The 12,274-nt window shown below is 46.8% G+C and overlaps 1 protein-coding gene across 1 annotated transcript in view; it reads left to right on the forward strand.

Annotated features, from left to right (window-relative positions):
- LOC112236472 (large neutral amino acids transporter small subunit 4-like) overlaps positions 1–12,274 on the forward strand; it is a 41,724-nt gene that overhangs the window by 25,255 nt on the left and 4,195 nt on the right. The window contains exons 6-9 of the mRNA XM_042311494.1: positions 3,817–3,909; positions 4,015–4,148; positions 5,838–6,034; positions 6,709–6,852. Coding sequence (XP_042167428.1) covers positions 3,817–3,909; positions 4,015–4,148; positions 5,838–6,034; positions 6,709–6,852 — 568 coding nt within the window. The remainder of the gene's footprint in view (positions 1–3,816; positions 3,910–4,014; positions 4,149–5,837; positions 6,035–6,708; positions 6,853–12,274) is intronic.

Genomic DNA, 12,274 nt, shown 5'->3' on the forward strand with positions numbered 1-12,274 from the left:
TGTTACATCACTAGAGATCTGTCAACGCTGTGTTACATCACTAGAGATCTGTCAACGCTGTGTTACATCGAGACTAGAGATCTGTCTGTCAACGCTGTGTTACATCACTAGAGATCTGTCAACGCTGTGTTACATCACTAGAGATCTGTCAACGCTGTGTTACATCACTAGAGATCTGTCTAGAGATCTGTCAACGCTGTGTTACATTACTAGAGATCTGTCAACGCTGTGTTACTTTACTAGAGATCTGTCAACGCTGTGTTACATCACTAGAGATCTGTCAACGCTGTGTTACATTACTAGAGATCTGTCAACGCTGTGTTACATTACTAGAGATCTGTCAACACTGTGTTACATTACATGAGATCTGTCAATGCTGTGTTACATTACTAAAGATCTGTCAACGCTGTTACATCACTAGCGATCTGTCAACGCTGTGTTACATTCCGAGATCTGTCAACGCTGTTACATCACTAGAGATCTGTCAACACTGTGTTACATTACTAGAGATCTGTCAACGCTGTTACATCACTAGAGATCTGTCAACGCTGTGTTACATCACTAGACATCTGTCAACGCTGTGTTACATCACTAGAGATCTGTCAACGCTGTGTTACATCACTAGAGATCTGTCAACACTGTGTTACATTACTGGAGATCTGTCAACGCTGTTACATCACTAGAGATCTGTCAACGCTGTGTTACATTACTAGAGATCTGTCAACGCTGTTACATTACATGAGATCTGTCATCGCTGTTACATCACTAGAGATCTGTCAACGCTGTGTTACATTACTAGAGATCTGTCAACACTGTGTTACATCACTAGAGATCTGTCAACGCTGTGTTACATCACTAGAGATCTGTCAACGCTGTGTTACATTACTAGAGATCTGTCAACGCTGTGTTACATCACTAGAGATCTGTCAACGCTGTGTTACATCACTAGAGATCTGTCAACGCTATGTTACATTACTAGAGATCTGTCAACACTGTTACATTACATGAGATCTGTCAACGCTGTTACATCACTAGAGATCTGTCAACGCTGTGTTACATTACAAGATCTGTCAACGCTGTGTTACATCACTAGAGATCTGTCAACACTGTGTTACATTACTAGAGATCTGTCAACACTGTGTTACATCACTAGAGATCTGTCAACGCTGTGTTACATCACTAGAGATCTGTCAACGCTGTTACATCACTAGAGATCTGTCAACGCTGTGTTACATCACTAGAGATCTGTCAACGCTGTGTTACATTACTAGAGATCTGTCAACACTGTGTTACATCACTAGAGATCTGTCAACGCTGTGTTACATCACTAGAGATCTGTCAACGCTGTGTTACATCACTAGAGATCTGTTCAACTAGAGATCTGTGTGTTACATTACTAGAGATCTGTCAACGCTGTGTTACATTACTAGAGATCTGTCAACACTGTGTTACATCACTAGAGATCTGTCAACGCTGTGTTACATTACTAGAGATCTGTCAACGCTGTGTTACATTACTAGAGATCTGTCAACGCTGTTACATTACATGAGATCTGTCAACGCTGTTACATCACTAGAGATCTGTCAACGCTGTGTTACATTACTAGAGATCTGTCAACGCTGTGTTACATCACTAGAGATCTGTCAACGCTGTGTTACATCACTAGAGATCTGTCAACACTGTGTTACATTACTAGAGATCTGTCATCGCTGTTACATTACTAGAGATCTGTCAACGCTGTGTTACAGAGATCTGTCAGCGCTGTGTTACATCACTAGAGATCTGTCAACGCTGTGTTACATTACGAGATCTGTCAACGCTGTGTTACATTACTAGAGATCTGTCAACGCTGTGTTACATTACTAGAGATCTGTCAACGCTGTTACATCACTAGAGATCTGTCAACGCTGTGTTACATTACTAGAGATCTGTCAACGCTGTGTTACATTACTAGAGATCTGTCAACGCTGTGTTACATCACTAGAGATCTGTCAACGCTGTGTTACATTACTAGAGATCTGTCAACGCTGTGTTACTTTACTAGAGATCTGTCAACGCTGTGTTACATCACTAGAGATCTGTCAACGCTGTGTTACATTACTAGAGATCTGTCAACGCTGTGTTACATTACTAGAGATCTGTCAACACTGTGTTACATTACATGAGATCTGTCAATGCTGTGTTACATTACTAAAGATCTGTCAACGCTGTTACATCACTAGCGATCTGTCAACGCTGTGTTACATTCCGAGATCTGTCAACGCTGTTACATCACTAGAGATCTGTCAACGCTGTGTTACATTACTAGAGATCTGTCAGCGCTGTGTTACATTACTAGAGATCTGTCAACGCTGTGTTACATTACGAGATCTGTCAACGCTGTGTTACATCACTAGAGATCTGTCAATGCTGTGTTACATCACTAGAGATCTGTCAGCGCTGTGTTACATCACTAGAGATCTGTCAACGCTGTTACATTACTAGAGATCTGTCAATGCTGTGTTACATTACTAGATATCTGTCAACGCTGTGTTACATCACTAGAGATCTGTCAGCGCTGTGTTACATCACTAGAGATCTGTCAACGCTGTGTTACATCACTAGAGATCTGTCAACGCTGTGTTACATTACTAGAGATCTGTCAACGCTGTGTTACATCACTAGAGATCTGTCAACGCTGTGTTACATCACTAGAGATCTGTCAACGCTGTGTTACATTACTAGAGATCTGTCAACGCTGTTACATCACTAGAGATCTGTCAACGCTGTGTTACATTACTAGAGATCTGTCAACGCTGTGTTACATTACTAGAGATCTGTCAACGCTGTGTTACATCACTAGAGATCTGTCAACGCTGTGTTACATTACTAGAGATCTGTCAACGCTGTTACATTACTAGAGATCTGTCAACGCTGTGTTACATTACTAGAGATCTGTCAACGCTGTGTTACATCACTAGAGATCTGTCAACGCTGTGTTACATCACTAGAGATCTGTCAACGCTGTGTTACATCACTAGAGATCTGTCAACGCTGTGATAGAGATCTGTCAACGCTGTGTTACATTACTAGAGATCTGTCAACGCTGTGTTACATTACTAGAGATCTGTCAACGCTGTGTAACATTACTAGAGATCTGTCAACGCTGATCTGTAACATTACTAGAGATCTGTCAACGCTGTTACATTACTAGAGATCTGTCGACGCTGTGTTCATTACTAGAGATCTGTGTAACATTGCTAGAGATCTGTCAACGCTGTGTTACATTACGAGATCTGTCAACGCTTTGTTACATTACTAGAGATCTGTCAACGCTTTGTTACATTACTAGAGATCTGTCAACGCTGTGCTCCTCCTCTTGCTCCTCCTCTGCTCCCCTCTCGCTCCTCCTCTTGCTCCCCTCTCGCTCCTCCTCTTGCCCCTCCTCCTCCTCTTGCTCCTCCTCTTGCTCCTCCTCTCGCTCCTCCTCTTGCTCCTCCTCTCGCTCCTCCTCCTCCTCTCGCTCCTCCTCTAGCTCCTCCTCTCGCTCCTCCTCTCGCTCCTCCTCTCGCTCCTCCTCTTGCTCCTCCTCTCGCTCCTCCTCTAGCTCCTCCTATCGTCTTTCACAGCACCAAGAATATAGTCCCAGTATTTGTTTAAAAAACAAAATACGGACTCTTTTTCCTTGCGTTTCTTTCTGACCCTCAGAGAGACCCCAACCAGTTTAGGCAGGAGTCTTTCACAAACCAAAAGACTGGAAAAATAAAGTTATTAGTTTAAATTGTCCCTCTCTCTCTCTCTCTCTCTCTCTCTCTCTCTCTCTCCCTCTCCCTTCAGCTCCCTAACATGTTTGGTAATCTGCGTTCTACATTCATTGCTCTGATGATCGGCTCCTATGCCTCCTCTGCTGTCACCTTCCCTGGAGTCAAGGTAACACACACAGGCACGTTTACACACACACACACGCACCACAAGTATCTGAAACATCTTTAAGAAACTGTAATGTAGTTGATCATCTTTGTTGTTGTGTCCTAGGTGATCTATGACCTTGGTGTGACCTTCATCACCATCATGGTTGTCTGGGCAGCCTGTTCCGGCCTCGTCTTCTTTAACTGCTTCTTCAACTGGCCTCTGGAACCCTTCCCTGGCCCCGAGGACATGGACTACAGGTGCACACCGCACACATCTAGTTTCCGCCAGGTTAAAGGTCATAGGTCAAGCTCCAGGTCAGATCAGGAATGTTTAACTGTACGGACAACAAGCATGAACCCCTCTCTGTTACATGAACCCCTCTCTGTTACATGAACCCCTCTCTGTTACTCTGTTACATGAACCCCTCTCTGTTACATGAACCCCTCTCTGTTACTGTGTTACATGAACCCCTCTCTGTTACTGTGTTACATGAACCCCTCTGTTACTGTTACTGAACCCTCTCTGTTACATGAACCCCCTCTGTTACTGTGTTACATGAACCCCTCTCTGTTACATGAACCCCTCTCTGTTACTGTTACATGTCTGTTACATGAACCCCTCTCTGTTACTGTGTTACATGAACCCCTCTCTGTTACTGTGTTACATGAACCTCTCAATGTTACATGAACCCCTCTCTGTTACATGAACCCCTCTCTGTTACTGTGTTAAATGAACCCCTCTCTGTTACTGTGTTACATGAACCCCTCTCTGTTACTGTGTTACATGAATCTCTCTGTTACATGAACCCCTCTCTGTTACTTTGGTACATGAACCCCTCTCTGTTACTGTGTTAAATGAACCCCTCTCTGTTACTGTGTTACATGAACCCCTCTCTGTTACATGAACCCCTCTCTGTTACATGAACCCCTCTCTGTTACATGAACCCCTCTCTGTTACTGTGTTACATGAACCCCTCTCTGTTACATGAACCCCTCTCTGTTACTCTGTTACATGAACCCCTCTCTGTTACATGAACCCCTCTCTGTTACTGTGTTACATGAACTTCTCAATGTTACATGAACCCCTCTCTGTTATGTGAACCCCTCTCTGTTACTGTGTTACATGAACCCCTCTTTGTTACATGAACCCCTCTCTGTTACTCTGTTACATGAACCCCTCTCTGTTACATGAACCCCTCTCTGTTACTCTGTTACATGAACCCCTCTCTGTTACATGAACCCCTCTCTGTTACTGTGTTACATGAACCCCTCTCTGTTACATGAACCCCTCTGTTACTGTGTTACATGAACCCTCTCTGTTACTGTGTTACATGAACCCCTCTCTGTTACATGAAACCCTCTCTGTTACTCTGTTACATGAACCCCTCTCTGTTACATGAACCCCTCTCTGTTACTTTGTTACATGAACCCCTCTCTGTTACTGTGTTATGTGAACCCCTCTCTATTACTGTGTTACATGAACCCCTCTCTGTTACTGTGTTACATGAACCCCTCTCTGTTACATGAACCCCTCTCTATTACTGTGTTACATGAACCCCTCTCTGTTACTGTGTTACGTGAACCCCTCTCTGTTACTGTGTTACGTGAACCCCTCTCTGTTACGTGAACCCCTCTCTGTTACTGTGTTACGTGAACCCCTCTCTGTTACATGAACCCCTCTCTGTTACTGTGTTACATGAACCCCTCTCTGTTACGTGAACCCCTCTCTGTTACTTTGTTACGTGAACCCCTCTCTGTTACATGAACCCCTCTCTGTTACTGTGTGACATGAACCCCTCTCTGTTACTTTGTTATGTGAACCCCTCTTTATTACTGTGTTACGTGAACCCCTCCATCTCTCTCTCTCTCTCTCTCTCTCTCTCTCTCTCACCACCTCCCCCTCATCCTTCCTCCCTCCCCTCTCCCTGTCCCCCTCTTCCTCCCTAGTGTGAAGGTAAAGTTCAGTTGGCTGGGTTTTGACCACAAGATCACAGGGAAGCAGTTTTACCATCAGGTGACCAAGGTGGGGAAGCGTCTGAGTGTGAGCAACAGTCTGAAGCAGAGAGAGCTGGCCACTAAGGAAGGACACAGTCTCTGTCTCTCAACCATGGACCTGGAGGTCAGCAGAAAACCCAAGGAGGAATGTAAGGACACAACGTTCATACAACATTCACTAAAGATTCATACAACATTACACAATGTTCTGACAACTCAACTTCATTCAACTTCCTGTCAACATAACGCAACACAAAGTACTTGCGATATAACACAGTATACATACAGCACATTAAACAAAGAAAATATGCTCACCCCAATTATCACCTGTGACCTTTGACATAAGCTCAGAACCACTTGTGTTTCAAACATGGTCCTGTTTAATCGATTACTGTGCTGATCGATGGACAGGTCATTACCTCCGTCAAAATAACATTCAAGTTAGATGGCGACGCAAAAATAATACACATTTACAATAGGCCTATATAAAAAACAAACAAAAGTGGATTTCAAATGTATTTAATTGTCTTCATTTTTTACCCAAAATAATTTGTACTGTCAAATTGGAAGACAAATTCCAACATTTAAAGATAACAAAAACTATAAATATACATATATAGTCATTGCTTAAGTATTCAGCCCCTTGATTGAGGAAAGCCTAAATTAGTTCACGTGTTCTTATTTGTGCTTTCATTACATACAGGCCCACCATTTACACAGATGACTTCAGCCATGTGAAAAACATTCCATAGCAAAATATAGCTTTTGGAATCACCTCTCCCCCCCCCCCTCTCTCTCCTTCCGAACCCTTTCTCTCTTGCAGCCCAGTCGTTCATGCAGAGCATCAGCAGCCCTCTCTTCATCCTCTCTCTGGTCACCATGTCCATCACTCAGCTCCGTCTCATCTTCTACATGGGAGCCATGAACAACATCCTGGAGGCCCTCAGCGATGGAGACCTCAACACTGGTGAGTACTGCTGCTAGGGCTGGGTGAGCCATGAACAACATCAAGGAGACCACAACACTGGTGGGTACTGCTGCTAGGGCTGGGTGAGCCATGAACAACATCCTGGAGACCTCAACACTGGTGGGTACTGCTGCTAGGGCTGGGTGACCTGAACAACATCCTGAGACCTCAACACTGGTGGGTACTGCTGCTAGGGCTGGGTGAGACACGAACAACATCCTGGAGATCTCAACACTGGTGGGTACTGCTGCTAGGGCTGGGTGAGCCATGAACAACATCCTGGAGACCTCAACACTGGTGGGTACTGCTGCTAGGGCTGGGTGAGACACGAACAACATCCTGGAGACCTCAACACTGGTGAGTACTGCTGCTAGGGCTGGGTGAGACACGAACAACATCCTGGAGATCTCAACACTGGTGGGTACTGCTGCTAGGGCTGGGTGAGACACGAACAACATCCTGGAGACCTCAACACTGGTGGGTACTGCTGCTAGGGCTGGGTGAGACACGAACAACATCCTGGAGACCTCAACACTGGTGGGTACTGCTGCTAGGGCTGGGTGAGACACGAACAACATCCTGGAGATCTCAACACTGGTGGGTACTGCTGCTAGGGCTGGGTGAGACACGAACAACATCCTGGAGACCTCAACACTGGTGGGTACTGCTGCTAGGGCTGGGTGAGACACGAACAACATCCTGGAGACCTCAACACTGGTGGGTACTGCTGCTAGGGCTGGGTGAGCCATGAACAACATCCTGGAGACCTCAACACTGGTGGGTACTGCTGCTAGGGCTGGGTGAGCCATGAACAACATCCTGGAGACCTCAACACTGGTGGGTACTGCTGCTAGGGCTGGGTGAGCCATGAACAACATCCTGGAGACCTCAACACTGGTGGGTACTGCTGCTAGGGCTGGGTGAGCCACGAACAACATCCTGGAGACCTCAACACTGGTGGGTACTGCTGCTAGGGCTGGGTGAGCCACGAACAACATCCTGGAGACCTCAACACTGGTGGGTACTGCTGCTAGGGCTGGGTGAGCCACGAACAACATCCTGGAGACCTCAACACTGGTGGGTACTGTTGCTAGGGCTGGGTGAGCCACGAACAACATCCTGGAGACCTCAACACTGGTGGGTACTGCTAGGGCTGGGTGAGCCATGAACAACATCCTGGAGACCTCAACACTGGTGGGTACTGCTGCTAGGGCTGGGTGAGACACGAACAACATCCTGGAGACCTCAACACTGGTGGGTACTGCTGCTAGGGCTGGGTGAGACACGAACAACATCCTGGAGACCTCAACACTGGTGGGTACTGCTGCTAGGGCTGGGTGAGCCATGAACAACAACCTGTGTGGATGTCACGGTTGGAGTCAATTCCTACTTCAATTCTTAACTACAAAACCTAATTTTATATTTTTCCTCAACAGTTCAACAACAATTAAATTCCATGTGAAATTCCAAATCTGTCAATTCAAAACCACAATTCCTAATGTAATACTCTGCCATAACAATCACATAATTAAGTTTCCTCTCTAGACCAATTCCCTGAATGTTACTTCCTGTCACTTCTTTCAACTCAAGCCAACGACTGCCACTCACGGCAGATTTCCAAATGCCAACTTTACCTTATAACGAACTAAATATCTAAAACACCTTTGCTACACATTTTGTTTTTTTAAATATTCAAACAAAACTCTCTTTATGTAACATTTACACATCAATTTGCTTAAATATATATTTTATTAAATAAGATTCATAATAACAATTAGAGGACGCTGCAAACTGTGGTCATATGAACAACACTCCTAGCAGCAAGCTAATGTGTGTTTCCCTACCGGAGACCTGGGTGCATTACATGATATACACTAGATGATCCAAAACCACCAAGACAGTCGTGAAGAGAGCACGACAACACCTTTTCCCCTTCAGGTGACTGAAAAAATTTGGCATGAGGAGGTCAGAGACCTGGTTGTGTGGTGCCAGGACAACAACCTCTCCCTCAATGTGAGCAAGACAAAGGAGCTGATAGTGAACTACAGGAAAACGAGGGCCGAACAGGCCCCCATTAACATCGACGGGACTGTAGTGGAGCGGGTCGAGAGTTTCAAGTTCCTTGGTGTCCACATCTATCATGATCCAAAACCACCAAGACAGTCGTGAAGAGGGCACGGCAACACCATTTCCCCTTCAGGTGACTGAAAAGATTTGGCATGAGTCCCCAGATCCTCAAAAGGTTCTACAGCTGCACCATCGAGATCATCCTGACCGGTTACATCACCCCCTGGTATGGCAACTGCTCGGCATCTGACCGCAATGCGCTACAGAGGGTAGTGTGTACGACCCAATAGATTACTAGGGCCAAGATTCCTGCCATCCAGGACCTATGTACTAGGCGATGTCAGAGGTAGGCCCATAAAATTGTCAGAGACTCCAATCACCCAAATCATAGACCGTTCTCTCTGCTACCACACGGCAAGTGGTACCGGAGCGCCAAGTCTAGGTCCAAGAGGCTTCTAAACAGCTTCTACCCCAAACCATCAGACTGCTGAACAGCTTCTACCCCCAAGTCATAAGACTGCTGAACAGCTTCTACCCCCAAGCCATAAGACTGCTGAACAGCTTCTACCCCCAAGCCATAAGACTGCTGAACAGCTTCTACCTCCAAGCCATAAGACTGCTGAACAGCTTCTACCCCCAAGCCATCAGACTTCTGAACAGCTTCTACCCCAAGCCATCAGACTGCTGAACAGCTTCTACCCCAAGCCATCAGACTTCTGAACAGCTTCTACCCCCAAGCCATCAGACTTCTGAACAGCTTCTACCCCCAAGCCATCAGACTGCTGAACAGCTTCTACCCCCAAGCCATCAGACTGCTGAACAGCTTCTACCCCCAAGCCATCAGACTGCTGAACAGCTTCTACCTCCAAGCCATAAGACTGCTGAACAGCTTCTACCCCCAAGCCATAAGACTGCTGAACAGCTTCTACCCCCAAGCCATAAGACTGCTGAACAGCTTCTACCCCCAAGCCATCAGACTGCTGAACAGCTTCTACCCCCAAGCCATCAGACTTCTGAACAGCTTCTACCCCCAAGCCATCAGACTGCTGAACAGCTTCTACCCCCAAGCCATCAGACTGCTGAACAGCTTCTACCCCCAAGCCATAAGACTGCTGAACAGCTTCTACCCCCAAGCCATAAGACTGCTGAACAGCTTCTACCCCCAAGCCATAAGACTGCTGAACAGCTTCTACCCCCAAGCCATCAGACTGCTGAACAGCTTCTACCCCCAAGCCATCAGACTTCTGAACAGCTTCTACCCCCAAGCCATCAGACTGCTGAACAGCTTCTACCCCCAAGCCATCAGACTGCTGAACAGCTTCTACCCCCAAGCCATCAGACTGCTGAACAGCTTCTACCTCCAAGCCATAAGACTGCTGAACAGCTTCTACCCCCAAGCCATCAGACTGCTGAACAGCTTCTACCCCCAAGCCATCAGACTGCTGAACAGCTTCTACCCCAAGCCATAAGACTGCTGAACAGCTTCTACCCCCAAGCCATCAGACTGCTGAACAGCTTCTACCCCCAAGCCATCAGACTGCTGAACAGCTTCTACCTCCAAGCCATAAGACTGCTGAACAGCTTCTACCCCCAAGCCATCAGACTGCTGAACAGCTTCTACCCCCAAGCCATCAGACTGCTGAACAGCTTCTACCCCCAAGCCATTAGACTGCTGAACAGCTTCTACCCCCAAGCCATTAGACTGCTGAACAGCTTCTACCCCCAAGCCATAAGACTGCTGAACATCCAATCAAATGGTTCACCGGACTGTTACATTGACCCCCCCCCTCCCTCCATTTTGTTTTGTACACTGCTGCTACTTGCTGTTATCTATGCATAGTCACTTTACCCCTACAAATTACCTCGACTAACCTGTATCCCCACACATTGACTCAGTACCGGTACCACATTGACTCAGTACCGGTACCTCCTGTATGTAGCCTCCACATTGACTCGGTACCGTAACACCCTGTATATAGCCTCCACATTGACTCAGTACCGGTACCTCCTGTATGTAGCCTCCACATTGACTCGGTACCGTAACACCCTGTATATAGCCTCCACATTGACTCAGTACCGGTACCTCCTGTATGTAGCCTCCACATTGACTCAGTACCGGTACCTCCTGTATTTAGCCTCCACATTGACTCTGTACCGTAATACCCTGTATATAGCCTCCACATTGACTCAGTACCGGTACCTCCTGTATGTAGCCTCCACATTGACTCTGTACCGGTACCACATTGACTCAGTACCGGTACCTCCTGTATATAGCCTCCACATTGACTCAGTACCGGTACCACATTGACTCAGTACCGGTACCTCCTGTATATAGCCTCCACATTGACTCAGTACCGGTACCACATTGACTCAGTACCGGTACCTCCTGTATATAGCCTCCACATTGACTCAGTACCGGTACCACATTGACTCAGTACCGGTACCTCCTGTATATAGCCTCCACATTGACTCAGTACCGGTACCACATTGACTCAGTACCGGTACCTCCTGTATGTAGCCTCGTTACTCATTTTTTACTTTATATAGTAAGTATTTTCTTAACCAGCAATGCAGTTTTAAGAAAATAAAGTTAAGTGCTTGTAAGTAAGCATTTCACAGTACAGTCTACACCTGTTGTATTCAGCATTTCACAGTACAGTCTACACCTGTTGTATTCAGCATTTGTATTCTACACCTGTTGTATTCAGCTCTGAGCTAACCCAGTCCAGTCCTTGGGCTGTCCCTGCTCTGAGCTAACCCAGTCCAGTCCTTGGACTGTCCCTGAGCTAACCCAGTCCAGTCCTTGGACTGTCCCTGAGCTAACCCAGTCCAGTCCTTGGACTGTCCCTGAGCTAACCCAGTCCAGCTAACTGAATATTAAACAACCGCTGTGTATTATTAACATGGACAAGTTATTTATTACACTGTCTAATAACTCTCTCTGCTTATTCTTCTGTACTCCCCACACCTTCCCTCCTCCCTCCTCCTCCACACCTTCCCTCCTCCCTTCCTCCTCCCACCTTCCCTCCTCCCTCTCTCCCTTCCTCCCTCCTCCCTCCTCCTCCACACCTTCCCTCCTCCCTCTCTCCCTTCCTCCCTCCTCCCTCCTCCTCCACACCTTCCCTCCTCCCTCCTCCTCCACACCTTCCCTCCTCCCTCCTCCACCCCCCTTCCCTCCTCCTCCACCCCTTCCCTCCTCCCTCCCTCCTCCACACCTTCCATCCTCCTCCACACCTTCCCTCCTCCCTCTCTCCCTTCCTCCCTCCTCCTTCCTTCTCCCTTCCCTCCCTCCCTCCCTCCTCCTCCACCCCTTCCCTCCTCCCTCCTCCCTCCTTCCCCCTCCTCCCTCATTTCC

Source organism: Oncorhynchus tshawytscha, linkage group LG33, assembly GCF_018296145.1.
Source record: "Oncorhynchus tshawytscha isolate Ot180627B linkage group LG33, Otsh_v2.0, whole genome shotgun sequence".
NCBI classification, from domain to species: domain Eukaryota; kingdom Metazoa; phylum Chordata; class Actinopteri; order Salmoniformes; family Salmonidae; genus Oncorhynchus; species Oncorhynchus tshawytscha.